The following is a 17,476-nucleotide window of genomic DNA, read 5'->3' as shown; positions in this document are numbered from 1 at the left end:
GCACAGTTATTGACCTGGTTTTAGATGAGATGAGAGAAATCAGGACACAAAACTGAGGTGACAGTCTCACCTTGGCCCCTAGCCACCAAATAAAATGCAGAGCATCTCACAAAAACCCGGGTCTGGCTGTTCTCAGAACATTCCTGCGATGGCCTCCAGCACAGACCCCCGGCAGATCCCCCTTCGGGTTTGTCAGAGGGCGTGAGGGGTGCACGATTGGAGAGAGAGGTGTCTATGTCAGTCACTGTGCAGGAAGGCTGGGCTGGTCCCAAGTGATTTCAACAGGAGCAGGAGCCTTTCCAACCCATGGGGCACCCTACGAGCAGAAGGCAAACATCTGCTGTTAAAGCTGCCCCAGCTCTGCCAGGCTGCTACTTCTGTTCTGTATCGTGGAGGGGCTGATGGACTCTTACCTGACTTGCAAATCCCAGAAAATAGGAGCAAATCACTTCAGTTCTTCCCATTTTACACATATGACTCACAAGCATTTGCCTCCTACATTAGTTTTGCTTTTCCTCAAAGTCGAGTCATTGTCTTGTTTTTGATTTTACAACAATAGCAGCCAAAAAAAAAAAAAAATCTGCATCGGTTGCTACTGCGTAAGGCTAGATCAAAAGCAATTCTTTAAAGGAGGCTTTCAAGGTAGCTAGATGAAAGATTTGGGAAACTGGTAAGAAATAGAACCAGAGAGAAACAGCTCCTGAAAGCAAAACATTATGTTTTCATGCTATTGTGCTTTTAAAATTGAAGGCAACAGTCTGAAAATGGACATCAAATAAATCTTACCTGATGGGAATTACCTAGAGGTCACTGTATTTATCACATTTGTTTTGATTTTCCAGTCTCTGCCTCAGACTGTAGGCACAGAGATGACTTAAAAGATTCAATATCTCATTTTAAAAATTAAACTTCGCTTGACTATTGAACTGATCCATACTAACCTGGAGACTGTTATGTGTTATTCTGGAGTGTCATCAGCAGGTTGGAAATCGTGAGAGTAGGGCAGGAGGCAAGAACCGTGTCCTCCGCAGCTTAACGATCGGGTGCGATAACTGAGGCTGTGCTGCCGCTCAGAGGCACGGCACAAAGTTGCAGCACATGAGGAGGGGAAGGATTAACTATGGTGCTTTAAAATTATTTTGGTTGTTTTTCTCTCCTTCCTCTCTACTCATCTACCCCCGACACCCTGCGTGTCGCCCGAAGGTCTATCTATGTGTGTGGAGGCTCTTGAGAAGGGTCTAAAAGCCCTGTGATCTAGCACTTCTTGCCCAGGTTTTACCATGAGCAATGATACCCTGGAGAAACCACATTCCAGCCAAACGTGGGTATTTTAGGATCCTTTCTTGCTTTTTGGCTCTCTTCTCTACTATTTGGCATCTGGAACAACTGTGGGGGTATCATCAAGTATTGATGATAAAAATAAAGTGGTGGGATGGGAGAGGAGAAGGCTCAGGGAGTTGATGTGGTTATTGTTCCACACTGTGGAGCAGGGAGCAGTTTGGGAATTTCCCTGTGAATTTCCCCATTTTAGCCAGGTCTGTCAGTGAAGCTGCTGGCTCATGGGTACCATTGATAAACACCAGACCTGGAGCAGCGGCGGGGGAAGTTGGCATCCTTCGGCTTGTACGCCTCAAGCGACAAACAAGATGTTTACTTCTGCCCAGTCATGAACTCAAGGTTCTTTTAAAGACCCCTTTTTTGGGAATGCTGGTCTCAGTTCAAATGTTATGTTGCTTCAGTAGGAACACCACAAGTCGACGTGTGGGACATCTCTTCTTTAAGAGCCTACCTCTGAATTTTGGGCATCTGATTTTGACCTTGCTAGTGAGAAGAATTTGAACTGGATGCTGACCTGGCAAAGAGCGAACCAGGAAAGCCTGGCACGCATCAGAACTGTTTCAGTGCTTTGGTGAGACATAAAATTAAACAAGATAGAATAACAGCCCCAAAAAGGAGAAAAGATAACGTTAATGGGGTTGTTCTGGCTCTGTTAGCAGCGAGCATGCGGTGCCAGATGAGAGGTGGGAGTAGTGAGACAGAAATGCAGATGTAACAACAATTTTCTTCTAGTGTGAAGTGCCATTCGGAAGTGTTGTAGTACATGATCTACTCGTTACCGAGGCCCAAGATTATCTTTAATGAGCAGATCACACAGCACGATGCTGCTGAATGGCGCCTCAGCCTGAAGGGAAGGTGTGGGAAGAGTGGAGAAGCCAGAGGTATGTTTTCCTCCATCCCACTGAGTCTTCAAAAGGGCCACGCAGAATCCAGTCCTGGCACAGCCCCGGCAGAGGAGGAAAGCGGCGACATGATGGATGTAGCCACGTTGCTCAAAGCCCAAGCACCACCTCTGACTAAGCATACCGGGGTTAAAACAGCCAACCTTTCTGTTCCCGTCCAGACCTGACGTTCTCCCGTATGAATTATTTGCTTGCAGTGCACAGAAATTACAAATGCAAGTCCACTGAGTGCTATGTAGTAAACAGCAGATCACAAAGCGTCTGTCTTTGGTTCCAGCAAAATAACATTCCTGGGACGGCCAGAGACTGTTCCTGACCAGCTCTGTCCCATGTTTGACCTGTTCTCCTCTAGGAGAGAGTATGCATTTGGAAGCACAGCGGAGCTACGGTTTAGAAGAGGAACTAGCCCTTCACCTTCAGTGCAGCAGCTGAAATGTGCCTGAAGATCAAGAGTCACTTCTCCCATCTGACTTGACCTTTTTTTTAAGCTTGTAGTTTAGTTCTGTGGCAACAGTGTGCGCTTTGCTGACCGCTTGAAAAAGGAAAGAAGCATAAAACAGTTGCTTGACTGCAGTTTTTCTGGGTATAAGTCTATTTTTGTTTCAAGTGGAAAATAATCATGTAATGCATTCATAGCATCTTTCTCCAGGAAAGGAGTGGATTTGGCTCCTTGAACACGTAAGTCCTTAGTGGACAAGGATAACACCGTTACATTTCTTTATACTACTTTGAAAAACTGGATCCTTGGTTAGTATGTGTCGCTAGATACATTATTTATACCAGTTATGGGTTTGGACTTAAAACTGCACTAAGCCAGCTCTCTGAGTACACAAGGCACAGAAAGATAATTTTCAGGCAATTAGTCAACCAGGTGTTGGCATTTAATAGCAGTATATCATGGTTCCTTTTTCAGTTAGTGAATGCAGATCTGCAAAACAGAAACCAGACTTCTGTTAGCGCTCCTTAAAGAAATGCTCTTCACACTGTAAAATACTAAAAATCTGTGTAATCATGGGGTATCTACGCTTTGGGTATTTTCACATATTTGTGGAATCCTGCTAAGCCTGAAGAAGATGAAACCTCACACCTAACGTGCCAACAAGATAATTGGGATTTATAGCTGCAGACTGGAGCACACAGACTTCAGAGGTTGGAGGGAATGACAGAGAAATATCACCCTGAAGAAGCCCAAAGAGTAAATCACAGCCTCCCTCTCTGATGGACGCTCCCACTCGTGGGTCTCTGTCCCCGTAGGAGCAGGGCAGGGTACCCACCTCGGCGGCTGCCGCAGCCGCGCGTCAGCGGTGGGAAGCGATGCTTAGCCAGGCCAGAGCTGCTGTGTTTTCCTGGGGGAAAGTTACCATGAAAAGATGAAAGGCAGCCAAGGAAGCCTTAGAAAGAAAAGACAATATATATTAAAATTGGCATTTCTGAGTGTCGCCCACATCTGAATACTCCAGCAATAACACGACTTAGAAAATGACTATTTTAGTGATAAAGGGCAAGGAGTACAACTCAGCAGTTCTGGTCCGAGTCAGGACGATGGTATTTTCTTTGCAATTCGATAACGTTTGCCATCTGAACATTTTGAGGCATTTCAAAACATGCATTTCATAGTCTGGTGGTGGGAAAGTACTCGCCAGCTCGGTACGTCCCACAGCCTGGCTGTGCCCAGCGCTGAGCAAACACCCCTCACAACCAGCCCAGTCCCCAGAGTGCTGCAGGGAACAGCGCGATACCCCCCCGCCGTGATCGCATCACGGCAGCGCTGCTAGCGACGCGGGTGGCGTGGTAAAAGTACGCCGGTGGAAAAAGGAGCTGCTGTAATGAGCCTTTTTTATGTGGGAATTGGCCTCGATACTAAGTAGGAAGTGTTTAAGGGTAGAGCAGGCTGTGAGGGCCTGGGAAATGGAGATTAGTCTCCGCTGGATATTGTGAGCTGCCAGGTAGATAAGAATGGAGCCATCTCCATCCTGCCAATAAATGCAACGGATAAAGAGGGGGAAGGGGGAGGGTGTTTTTTTTCCAAAGCCACCCTTAATCAGCAAAAAACAGCAGACAAAATTATCTTTGGTAGATGGGGATTTGTGGGCTATGGGTTACATTTATTATCTGGTAGGTTATAAGTTTTATTATAATTTCTGGTATTTGCCTGCTACATCCTAAGGAACAATACAAGCTGATCTAGCGCGTCATTTGTAACGCCGTGCATGTCATTTATATGGTAATGGGGGAGTTCCCCCTCACCTGCAGCGATTTCTGCAAAATTCTACGTCCTGCTTCTCAGAGTATTTATCCTACCCCAGTGCAAATTAAAATGCACATTTGTGATCTTTGAACAAAGCGGGCAAGGATAATTAGTAATTTGATACTGTTCCGTGCAACGCAATTCAAAGTAATACTTACAATTTGCAGTTAATTAATCAGGGTTTTTTTCCCCTTAAAATTCTTAATTGCCTTTCTATGATATTCATTTTTAATAAGTTTTTTTTCCTACCAGTTTTAGATCCAATTATGCAGACAATTTCTTCTTGCTCTTACTGCATGACTCTGTGTGTGTTTATATGTACATTTCTCTACGCATTTCCGTAATTTTTTTCAGAAATTCTTATGTGCTGGTTTATGGGTGAGGGTTTTGTCAGCTGAAATTAAAAAGTTGAAAATAATGGAATCGGTGTACAACTATGAGAAACAAGCTACAACAGGGAGTAGAAAACTCAGATCAATAAAACAAAATTTAAAAAAAAAATCTAAATCTCTGGAATTCTATTGCCAGTATGAATAGTTAACCTCGTCTGGTATTGAATTCATTATCCAATTAAAACTCTCATTAGAAGGCTCTAGTTGTTGTAGCTTTAAAGTAAAACCAGCAGTCGTTAGAGACGCAAACTCCGGACGCTGGAAGGAAATTAAAATGGTGGCAGATTCAAAATGGAAAGCGTTAGCGAATGTAGACATACGTGGGCGCCGCGTACGCCGCGCGGGACGAACCGCGGCAGCTCCTCTCCTGAGCAAGAGCTGGGCGATGCCGCCCGGCTCGCCCCGCCGGTGCCCGTGGGGGCCTTCGCACCCCTCGTGCTCTGCAGGCGTGGAGGGGAACGCTCACAGCGTCTGTCTTTCCACCCCTTCCACCTGGCCAGAAGAGAAGGCGCTTCCCGAATTCGCCTGTCCTTGCCTGGGCGTGTGCTTATTGCTTCCCTATAAAAGGGCTTCTAAGCCGTCGTTGCAGAGATGTTCTTCGGCGCAGATCGCTGCTTTGCCAGCAGCTCCCCCTCGGGCGCTCTGCCTACGCCCAACGCTGGGGTTTGTCTCGCTCGCCCGCGGGAGCTCCTGGGCTGTGGCTGCCAGCCGCGGTTGCGCGGCCTGGGTGCCCTTGCCCTGGGCGCCGGGGACCGTGCGGGTAGTGCCTTCCCTCGTGTCGCGGTGCAGCTGGAGACACGCCCTGTACCCAAAGCACCTGTGACTCCCATCTTCTGGGCGTTAGCCTGAGGTTAGTAGTCTTCTGGGGTTTAGCCTGAGGTCTGCACCTGGAGAGGGGTGGGGTGATTCCAGGCGGTCCAAGGAAGGTGACTGTGCCAGTAGATTTGGAATTACTGTGCAGTAGTCCACAGCTCAAAGGCACTGGAAAAAAAGTATTTCCTAGTAGTAGAGATAAAAGTGATTTTCGTGGGTGGACGTTATCATATAGGTATTTTTGTCTTTTTTGCGTGCTTACCTGAGTCCATAGTGGAGGCTCTTCAAGACTTGCACCCAGGAAGAACAGAATTTCCTTTCAACATGCAAGTGCCACCACTCTGATAAGCACAGGCAAACCACACTGATCCATCAGTGGCATAACCTTATTATATGCCATTACCCTCATTAATAACAAATGTTTCTGTTATTTAACAAGACTTTTTCTGAGATATTGCTATAAACTAATTCAGATTCTGTTTTTATCCTGCTCTCCTTTTTATGATTCCTGAGTAACTCTATTGATCTCAGTAGTTCCTCTGATTATTCAGTACTGTAAAATCAGTTTCATCCTCTGAGTCATTATTGAGCTAAATCTCTCAGACGGATCCTGAATCACTGTTCAGGTTGAAACCTGTGGGAATATTGCCATAGTAGGGCAATAAAAACTCTGAGTGGGTTTTTAATGGCTGTTCAATGACTGTAACAGTTTAAACTGAGTAAGAAATTTGGAGCTAAACTAAATTCAGTCAATGTGCTACAGTTCCCATTATTATAAAGCAGGACCGTATTTTGCAATATTGACTGACTTTTTTAGCACTCATGCTAGGTGACTAGCCGGTGCTGAGTAAATCATGCCAGTAATTCACGTGAAAGACAGCTTGCCCAAGGGCTGATAGAAGTCCATGGGGTTGAAGAATCAGGCTCTTTAATAGCAATGTCAGGCTGTTCGGTCTTCTTATCTCTCATATTTCTCTATGAAACATTAAAAGAAATTGCTTTTGGGCACTTGTGTTCTTGAACTATTGCAACTGTCTAATGAATTTTTGATAGTCAAATTGAGAGAGTTCTGTGATTGCTAACTTTCTTGATACGTCTGTAGCCATTGAAATGGATCCCCTGTGTCAAGGCTGGCTGTCCATCTTCCTCCTATCATAAAACCCACAGATTAGTTGGGAAGAACCTGTAACTTTTAATTTAAAGGAAAGGTGAAGTGGAAGCTACTTGAGCAGGTTTGAATAGAGTAATATTCAGCGTATAATGAAAGCCTTGATTTGTCTCACTGCATTGCACAGATAAGCAAATTGTATTTCCAGCCATAGCAACCTGCTAAGTGACAGCAGGGAAAAAAAAGAAAGAAAAAAAAGGATTTTACTATAAGGAGCACTACTGCATCCAGTCAATTGGGCAACATGAATTCTGTATTGTCTAGGACCTTAGCAATTGAAAAGGTACAGTAGGACCTTGCAGTGAACATTTACCCACAGCGATGAGCTGCAGTGCAAATTACTCAGAAGACTTTTGCCAGCAAAAGTTTCTACAGATTTAGTGCCTCTACCTAACAGGCTTTCATGGAGAGCTGACAACAGGCTGTGGGTTTACGTATATGCCAGGTAATGGAAAATGCATTCTTATTAGGCATTAGTGGCATACAGCAGTGTGCCACTGCAGATGGGGTTTTTAGATGCATTTGCTCTGTGGAGCGAGTGTTAGAAACAGGAATATCTGATGATATGATCTCTAAGTAATAATTCTACTTTCATAATTCAGTCCCCATTTTCATTACTACGTCTGGACATCCTGATGGATCACAAACTTGCCTGCGTTGATGAAGCGTCTGCGTGTCGGTCTAGCCAGGATGGTCCATTACTGTGGCTGCGACTGACTCACACCATGGAAGGAGGAAACCTGCTAATTGTTAGGAGCTAGTGTGAGCATAAATCATTAATGCTTTGAAAGCAAACAGCTAAGGATTGCTAAGGGTGGGGCACAGGGGAGAAAAAGCCAGAAGCACAGAGAAGGGAAGCTTCTGAAACGAGCAGAAGGAGGATATGGAGGCAACTCAGTGTTGTGCTGCTGTGTTTGTCCAGAGAGGTGTTTATTTTCCTTTATGTTTTGCAGCGCTTACTGCAAAACAGGCTTCAAATGCTGGTGTGCCCTCAGTGTAGTATGGCACCGTGTATGGCATGTGGCATCCTTGCTTGGCTGCCTGCTTGCCCTGGTTGCTCTGGAGGGGGTGCCAGACCTGCGGGGGAGATGCTGGTTGCTCCTGGCAGAGACACAGGGTCCGTGTGAGGTCTGAGGGACATCCCCTCTCCATGGCCTTTTGCACCTCAAGTGGGATTTGTACAGCTGAGTGTATCAGGAGTGAAGATGACCTGGAGGAGCCCCCGGCCCCTCTGGCCATTTCTGAATAGCTGGATTCTTCTCTTATTTGTGAGAATCTCCCTGTGCTTCTCAGATGACATCACACACTTGTGTGCCTCTATTCTGTTTGGGATTTTTTTGTCAACAAATCCATTTGTATGAAAGAAGGGGATTTTAAACATTCATAATTTCTTAGTTATTACAGCCTGAGCCTGGCCTCCTGTGTGTATTTTGGTAGGAGCTGTGGAGATGTACCTGAGGACAGGATCAGGCCAGTAGTCAATACCACCGTCATTTTGAAGCCTTCAAGCACTCAGCAGAGAAGGTCTGGCAGCTACTTGTCGATAACCTTGTAAACAACACGCCAATGCCCTGACTCATATAACAACTACAGGATCTTTCAGTGTTGGAAACACAACAAATTAGAAGAATCAATGGACCAGGGAAAAAAACCAAAAAAACACAAGCATTAAACCAGCAGTTTTGATGTGGGTGAGATGAGTAACGTCACAAAGTCTCTTCTGTCTGTCAGCAGCTTGATGCTGTCCTAACAAGATCTCAGTTTTGCTCCTTGGGGAGAGGTGTCATAAAGATTGTCCTCAGAGAAACGACGGTGGGTACTGTTGGTAGTTGGGACTATGGATAAGGAGCCCAGGTTGGAGTGGTCAGGATTTGGCCAGGTTTGCTGGCAGAGCTGCCTCTGATGTGTGCACCATGGCTCTGCTGGACGGTCTTTGCTCTTCATCCCTGTGCCGTTCCCTCAGGGGTCCTTGCGAGGTATCAGAGAGTATCCAAAGGTGACATGTCAGCTGCTGGAGCACAGCAGCTTGTGGCGTTGTTACACAGAGCCACTTCCATCTTGCAGAAGCAAAGGTGGACACTAGCCCATTTGCCTTCAGATTTGTGAGGTTTGAATGTTTGCCGAGCTTTGGCTTGCCTCAGGCCATGCCAGCAGCTCTTGAGAGATGTGGAGGTAAGAAAGACATGACCTTGTTGACCATTTGACCATGCAGAGCACATGAAGAGTCCCATGAGATCATCCATCAGCCCAGCATGAACAACCCCGCTGAAATGAGCTTCTCTCCAGGCCCTCAGCATCTGAGCACAGGGAGGCAGAAAGTGCTGGCCAAACCTTCGCCTGCTGTCTCAACACAATGCTCCGCAGGAGCAAGGGGCTGCAGGGCTGTGTGAACAGAAAACAACATGTGTTCAAGCAATTAAACGGCATGACTACGGGGAAATTAATGACACTTGCAGCCCACACCTTCCCTGGACTTGAGGAGGTGCAAATCTCCTGGCTGGGCTCCTTTCCCCAAGATGGGGCTGCACCTTCTCATGGCTGCTGAACCCATGGCAGGGCCCGTGCCCGGCTGGCTCCATGGCTGCATAATGCTGCTGCTATCGGGTGGTGAGCATTTTGGATCAAGTATTTGAGGTTTAAAGTGCGCTCTCTAAAGCATGCCCTCAGAAATGCCATGAAAGCAAGTAATATTTTATTCTCCACAAACTTGTTGCCTGTCAGCAGCAGAGGAGGGTGTGTGTTTCGAGTAGGAGTAGAGGGACACTGGGCTGAGCGTTGCAGCTCAGGTTTTCGTAAGGATCTCTTGGATGATGGCATGAACACCTTGAGAACAGTTGTTGTACGCATACAGGGACTGTGGGGTCGAGTTGAGCCTGGAGTTTGGGCTCAGACAAAAAATTCTTTTTTTTCTCTACAAAAGGTTGTTGAATTGTTTAGTGGCCCTGCAAAATTACTTTTTGTTCCACCTGACTCAATTAGACAACTGTGAAAGAGGATTAATTGCAATGAAATCAATAGTGCTGCAGGGCTATTGCTGACATCAGCACGAAATAATGTCAATACAGGAAAATGTAGATTGGATATAGTAATATAAAACAGTTTTATACTATTTGCATATACATAACTACTTTTACACCCATTTTATACCTATTACAATGACTTAATGGAAGTTGGTATAGATCTACATTACAGTAACCGAGAGAAAACTTTGCTTGCGTATGTATGAAAGATGGCACGGTGGTCTTCTAAAGCCATCCCTGAAACACGTGCCAGTGAAGGCTGATATGAGCAATGTGTTTTCCCGAACCAGGTAAAAATACTTGCTTTCAAACTATACAATAGTGATCAATTTGGACATGTGGTTGGTGGTTTCAGATGATCTAGTAATTGATTTTAAAACAGATGGCAGCTGTCAAGTAAGCATTTATATTTATTTAATGTTTCTATGAGAACCCTTGGGCTTTCACTATCTCAGAAGTCTTTGTTTTCTCCTTTCCTAGACCCCCTTTCTGTTCTCTGATCTCTCTTCCTCTTACGTTCTTTTGATGCCTCCTACTGACAAATTCTTTTGAGCTTTCTTTCTAAGCCGTGGCCTTTATGGTAGTCTTTAATTTCATTTTGTTTAAAATTCGGTTTTATTAACAGTTTTAATAAAACAGGAAAATGTCTTTAGCACACCAAATACTTAATAATCTGAGCATCATCTACAATACATCACAAACAAAACCATTCGTTATTCTTCCTGGAATTGCTGCACTTTACCGCATCGACAATAAATAACATAGAAGGAAAAGCTCCCTCTGTCAGACAAAATCTTGCATAATTCTTTGTGTAAAAACTAAAATATTCTGAAATTAATGGGTCTATTGACAGAAAACTAGATACGCTTGCGTGTGTCTGTGTGCGTGTATCTATATCTACTCAGGACAATCAAACTATTTATTTTCCATCTTTGTCTTCTGTGGGCACAACATTAATAATATTGCTTTGATTTCCTACTGAAGAAGAAAATGCAATGTCTGGAACAAGAGGAGAAATCTGATTGTATAAAAGAAAATGATTTATTTAATAGGTAAAGCCTCCTAAGTGCCTCTACCCATTACACCCTTATTTTGACCTCCTGAGATGCAGAAAGCCTCTACTTCGCTAGATGCAGTTAAAAAAAACTTTCCGCTCGGTCGCCAAGGACACCTCCTCCGCTATTATAAATGGAAGTTACTTTTTTGAAGTTAATGACACTGCAGTTGTTAACTGCAGCTCACCCATATAATACAAGGGGCTTTGCCATTGGAGGGTGGACACACCAGAAGATCTCCAGAAGATCTCTTGTTTAACTGCAATATGGAACTATGAGTCATTTTTTCTTGGAAGAGAAAAGGTTAGTTTCTTTGCATTCATTGCAATATTTTTCATGGCCCTTCTTATTAGAAGATGTTAGCAGTTAAAGACTGAAAAGCTCTTAGGACCAGCCTTTCACTGACTTGCTTGCTCCTGTAGAAGGGCGTTATGTGCCACTGCCAGCGAGGCTCTGTGGGTATGATTGCCACCGCGCTGCCGACGAGGGGTGGCAATGTGAACACGTGGGCATGGCACATCTGGAGGATGGTTGTGGAGTGGTGGGGTCCTGCCTTGCACAGAGCAGAAGCCTGCGGGTGGCCAAAGGAAAGTGGCTGGTCAGGGTGGTGTCTTCAGCTCTTTTCATTGTACATGGGAGCAGAGGTGTCGATGCTTGTAATATATATAGCCTCGGTGGGTGAGTTATACAGCTCATATAGCTATATGCTCTGTTGACTGTGATGACAGAAAAACAAATATATTTTTTCATTTGAATATTATTTAAATTGTTCCTTTATTCCTTTTTCTTAGTTTTTCCTCCTGGCATCATATTCTTTTTTTTTTTTTTTTTTTTTGGAAGTGATAGAAAGGGGTTGCAATGGTACCTGTCAGAGGACTGGTCTGCCCGAGCAGCCTCGTCTTCTTTTGCAGGTCTCTGTTTCTGTTAACTCACATTTGAAAATGACAAGTTATTTGTGGTGAATTCAAAAATTTAAAGAAACCTCTAAGCTCCCAACGGATTTCTCAGTCAGTCATTGGTGAAGGCTTCATCCTTTCCCAAACAGCAAGCCAGAACTTTGCCACCTTCAGCAGAAAGGCATGATTCACAACTATGACTGAGGATGGACAAAGGCTGCAGAACTAGTTAGATTTTTAGAAGTGCATGAAGACACCCCCAGGGCCATGGTGTTTACATGTACTTACTAAGAAAGAGAAGCTCTGCCGGTCTAGAAATCTGCACAAGCCTGGGAAGTGGAGTTATCATGGAGATGTCTAGAAATACCACAATGGCAGATTCTGTTTCACAACCATCGGTGTGGATTTCCAAATGTGGTTCGTACAACAGGTTTTATACAGAATCTGCTGGTTGCCACTGAGGTTGCAGAAGATAAAGCCCTGCTGCTTTCCCCTGCATTGACTCTCTAAGGAAAGGCAGAGGTCTGCATGCACTTCAGTGGGACTGTTCAGTGCTTAGATAGAGGTGGACATGACGATTAAAAGTGTTTGATTTCTATGGTAAAACCTCTGCTAAAGGTGCTATACATGTGTCAGAAGGAATATCAAAATCCACTTGTGAAGATTCTTACAAGATTGACATAGATTACTGTCCATGGAGGAAGGAGCCAGATCATTTTTTTAAATCTCTTCCAGCCCTATTTCCTATGATTCCTTGAGAATTTTGTTACCTAGAGTAAGATGCAACTCTCCCATTTTATTGCTCTTGCAATTACTGCTGGCATTAACTCAAAGTTTGAAACAAGCAGATGCTTCATTTCCTTTTGTACATGTGGTGGGCTAGTTTTGGATAACACACCTAGTAGAAATGTCCATCCAATTTCTGACCCACTGTGCAGCCCATCTAAGGGATTGCCCTTATGGTGTCATGGCCAAATGCTACTTTCAAACCCAGATTCATCATGTCTTGTTACTTGGCAGCTGAGAATCACAGCAAGGGACTTCTCCTCTCTGCTTCCTGACGGTGAGCAGGAAAGCATCTATCAGGAAATACGTTCTTCTGAAGAGATGGCATTTCTGCTGAGGACAGCCTGATTCACTCTGGATGCTGTTCAGGTCTTGATTCCAAAGACTACCACCTATGTAATGCACTGAATGCGGCAACCTTTAGTTCAGCTCAGGGAAGACTCATCACACCTCTGTTATTGCCTTCAGTTTCTTTTCTCATCCAGTGATATTGAAGTCTCTAAAGTGGATATATACCCAGTTGTCACTGAATATACTCTGACGTAGGATTTCAAATGCTCCTCCTGAGGGTCTGTTAACTTAGAATTTGTTTCACACAGCTTTGAAACGATCATTCAGTTGAGTCTTATTCAGTTAGAAGAGGGATTAAAATACACATACTGTAACAGTCCTTCAGCATAAACATTTCACTGGATTACCAGCTGGCTAATGCATCCCCAAAGAGTCAATATTTATAACCAAGGTCATCCAACTGTTTCAGAGAGGTTCGATATTGAATGTGGTAATGTGGAATAAGCATTGACTTGCCTGAGACACTGTGCTTGAACCCAGCCACCAAGTCTGAACAGTCCTTGTTCAGTTAAGGCAACTGCACACTTCATTCTCGTGATTTTGGGGGTTTGCATGCCCCAGTGTGATGGCTGGCAAGCGAAGCTGTGGAGAAAGAAGCAGCACAGAGACACCAGCAACTGACTGTGAGGAATCTCCACAGCTCGCTCACAGCATCCCTACGTCATGTAGGACCCAGAAACTGCAATCCTTGAGGAAGAGAGCAAAAGTTTTGATCAATTATCACTTTGTACTCTTAGCTAGGAGGTATATGTGGAGTGGGGCCTTGGAGTTTAAAGAGAATCTGCTTTCTTATATATGTGAAGTGGGTTCTGAACTGACTTTAGAAAGACCCAGGAGTATTGAATGCAGCTGATTTTCTGAGCATGTGGTAAATGCAAGCGCAAAGAATAAAGTATCCCCAAGAACAAATAGTCTGCAAATTGCGTTTTACTTTCAGCTGAAACTTTGTGGTATTTATGCATTTTATATTTCATAAGAATGTTCTCTGGTTTCCTAAAACTAACTGATCTCTCTAATAATGGCAAGGTCCTGGCTTTTTTTCAAAGCAAAGGTTCACACAATTAAATCTCATTAACAGAGGACTACAAAACCTGCACTGAAACCTTTCTTGCATGTGACCTTCAGCAGAACTGCTTCATTAAGTATGAGATCCTGGAGAAAATGTTTGCTGAATAAAGTCATTCCTAATTAATGTTAAAATGTCAAGTATTCATCTGCCAACCATTTTTACTCCTTTTCCTTTATAGTCTTAATTGTCTCTTTAATGAGCAACAAATATAAAAGTCAAAAGCAGGATCTTTTAAACGTGCACACAACCGGTGGGACAATGCAGCAAAGTAAATTTGCCAGAGATGTGCTTTCCTATGTAATATTTGCAACTTCCTAGACATCTTTCTGAAACCTCACTTTGATGTCGCCTTGAAGTATTAATCTGTTATTTGTAGAAACTGTAACTGTCAAGGGTGGTTTTCCCTTGCACCCTTTCTAATGCTTCCTTGAGTTTTATCTCCAGCTATATGCAAGTCTGGAGTAACAAAGGTGTTTGTGTGATCTATGATTATAATTGATCTATGATATAATTGTCTGTCTGTTCTCCAAGGATCACTCATTCAAGATTTTAAAAAAAGAAATAGAACAGTTTTTGGTGAGTTTCTACTCTTCAGACCAGAGAGACACAGAATCACAGAATTGTTAAGGTTGGAAAAGACCTTTAAGATCATCAAGTCCAACCATCAACCCAACACCACCATGCCCACTAAAACATGTCCCAAAGTGCCATGTCCACACATTTTTTGAATACTTCCAGTGATGGTGACTCCCCACCTCCCTGGGCAACCTGTTCCAATGCCTGACCACTCTCTCAGTAAAGAAATTTTTCCTAATATCCAATCTAAGCCTCCTCTGGCGCAACTTGAGGCCATTTCCTCTCGTCCTATCACTAGTTGGGAGAAGAGACCAACACCCTCGTCACCACAACCCCCTTTCAGGTAGTTGTAGAGAGCGACGAGGTCTCCCCTCAGCCTCCTCTTCTCCAGACTGAACAACCTCAGTTCCCTCAGCCGCTCCTCATTAGACTTGTGCTCCAGACCCCTCACCAGCTTCGTTGCCCTTCTCTGGACACACTCCAGCACCTCAATGTCCTTCTTGTAGTGAGGGGCCCAAAACTGAACACAGGATTCGAGGTGCAGCCTCACCAGTGCTGAGTACATTTTGGTTGGATCAAGGGGTCATCACAGGGTGTTGTACAAACATAGTGGGTCTGAACTCTGAAAATCCTCATTTGTTTTTACAGTGACCAGTGATAACAGCAGATGTTGGAGCTGCTTGGACTTGTGTAGCTGGACTTTAATGGTACAGGCTTAGAAGCACTCTGCAGCCTTTTTAATCCTTATTCACACATTAAAGTAATAGGACCTGTCTTCCTGCCCATCAATCTGTACAGCATATGCAAGCCCTTGTGCTACGGTTTAAATAAGAATGACTCATGTGATATTAAGCCTCTTAATGAAAATGGATTACATTATTGCCTTTTGCAAAATGGGAGGTTTAAAAAGCCACGTTAGTGTCTTCCAAATGTCAGTAACTGGAGACACTTTGGACAAAGAGCGAATTTTATAGCTTTTCTGGATATCTATAAGCTGAAGTCATCTTTACAATGAAGGATATTAAATTATAAGAAACAGTATTAGAAATTAAAAGTTCTTTGAATTTGTGTTTAATGAGAATTATGTTCTGCCAATCTTCAAAATAATTTCTTATGAAGGCAATCTTGTTTTCTCCTTACATACTTGCACTCTGAAATGTTTGTGCTGGCACCTTTCTGAGTACCTTTCCACTACCAACCACATTCAAATCACCAAAAAATCTGGAATCCCCAAATTCAGTGGTAAAAAGGATCAGTCTCTGACCCTGGCTATTTATGGACTATGGCTTTGAAAAAGTGATTTAAAAAATGAAATAGGGATAAGAGTCAGGATGGAATCCAAGCCACCGACTCTAAAGCCTGGTATCTTGTAAAGTGCTACAAAGTTCCAGCACCGCATAACTTCTAGAAAATTGTTATTTTTGTTTATTCCCAACCGGCACCAGAAGTTAGGAAGATTTAAACTGTAGCTGAAGCGCCTATATCTACTTATGAACGCAGTTTGAATCCATTGACATGTGTCTGGTATGACTTTGTGAGCTCTTTCTGGAGAACTAAACCTCCGTCGCAGTTCTCCGTTGACCCCGAGGGAGCCTCGGGTATGTCGCCATGGGGCAGGTAGGAACCCCAGCTCTGCCAACACGTGCATGTGTATGCAGTCACGTATCCATCTACACGACACATAGTAGGAGCAGCAGGGCCTTTTATGCTCTCATGAATATGTGCACTAATATGAATAATTTGATGTTTCTTGAACAAGATAATTATTCTTAATAATCTGTATATTCAGAGTAATTGTTCTCAATTGTGTTCATTTGTGCATATGGCATAATTTAATGAGTGTTTTTAATTTATATTCCTGTGGCATCTTCCTGTGCTGTGATTAGACCGGGGTTTTCATATCTACGCTGTTTCATTTATTGCTAACTAGTAATTTACATCTACTAGCCTTTTCCTCTGTCCTCTCCTTTTTTTTTTTTTAATAGAAGAGATCTTGAAGACTCATATTGCGCATTGGTGGTCTCCTGATGGGACCAGGCTAGCATATGCAACAATCAATGCCTCCAGAGTCCCCACCATGGAGATCCCAGTATACACGGGCAGCCTTTACCCTACTGTTAAAATGTACCATTATCCAAAGGTAAGGGAAAATAAAACAAGCAGTCTTGTTGTATCAAAAAAATGTTTTTGTCCAGTAGGCTCAGACAGGAGGCTGTAGAATAGTGCACATTGGTAAGGAATGAAACTAAACAGATCTAAGGGAAGATCAGCTCTTCCCCAGTGAATGTGATCGTCATTACCCTTTAGCTGCATTTGTAAAATTGCAGTTTTCTGATTCGAGTATTAGTCATTCATTCTAAATATAATTAAAATAAAAATTAAAAATTCTTGCTTTGTAACCAGATGAAAGCAATTTTGCTTCCATGCTAGACAGGTGTCTGAGAGTTTGGAAGCCAACACTACTACATTTAGATACATTTGCTTTTATATAGAAGGAAAACGTAGTATTTGGGCTTCCGTAGAATATGTAGGATGGCCTAACGTCAGAGGAGATAGTTTGGAAACGTGTTGCTCCTGAGCATGACAAAGAACACAGTGAGGGACAGAACAGACTTCAGAACCAATCTCTCCTTGATCGCAGAGACCTGTACAGCAGTCCTGCAGCGGCTACACCGCACCGACACCGCGCTCTGCCAGTATCGACACACTGCTGCTGTTATGGCTGTAATTTTCTGCTCTGAGACAGTACCAAAGTCTACTGTGCTGCAGTCATTTCTTCTGGGTGTCTCGCTTCATGCACTGATTACCTAAGACTTCACTTGTTGGTCCAAATGGAACCATAATTTAACAGGAGAGTTATCC

At 43.6% G+C, this 17,476-nt stretch overlaps 1 protein-coding gene across 4 annotated transcripts in view; it reads left to right on the top strand.

Moving 5' to 3' along the window:
- Positions 1-17,476, top strand: part of DPP6 (dipeptidyl peptidase like 6) — a gene marked incomplete at its 3' end in the record, with an annotated part of 523,189 nt that overhangs the window by 448,558 nt on the left and 57,155 nt on the right. For all 4 annotated transcript variants that reach the window (XM_081996368.1, XM_081996366.1, XM_081996369.1 and 1 more), the window contains one exon: positions 16,600-16,754. In XM_081996368.1, the coding sequence (XP_081852494.1) occupies positions 16,600-16,754 (155 nt within the window). The remainder of the gene's footprint in view (positions 1-16,599; positions 16,755-17,476) is intronic.

The sequence above is a fragment of the Phaethon aethereus genome (genome assembly GCF_964289735.1).
Source record: "Phaethon aethereus genome assembly, chromosome: 2".
Lineage (NCBI taxonomy): Eukaryota > Metazoa > Chordata > Aves > Phaethontiformes > Phaethontidae > Phaethon > Phaethon aethereus.
The sequence above is the reverse complement of the archived record's forward strand: the minus strand, read 5'-3'. Positions and strand labels throughout refer to the sequence as shown.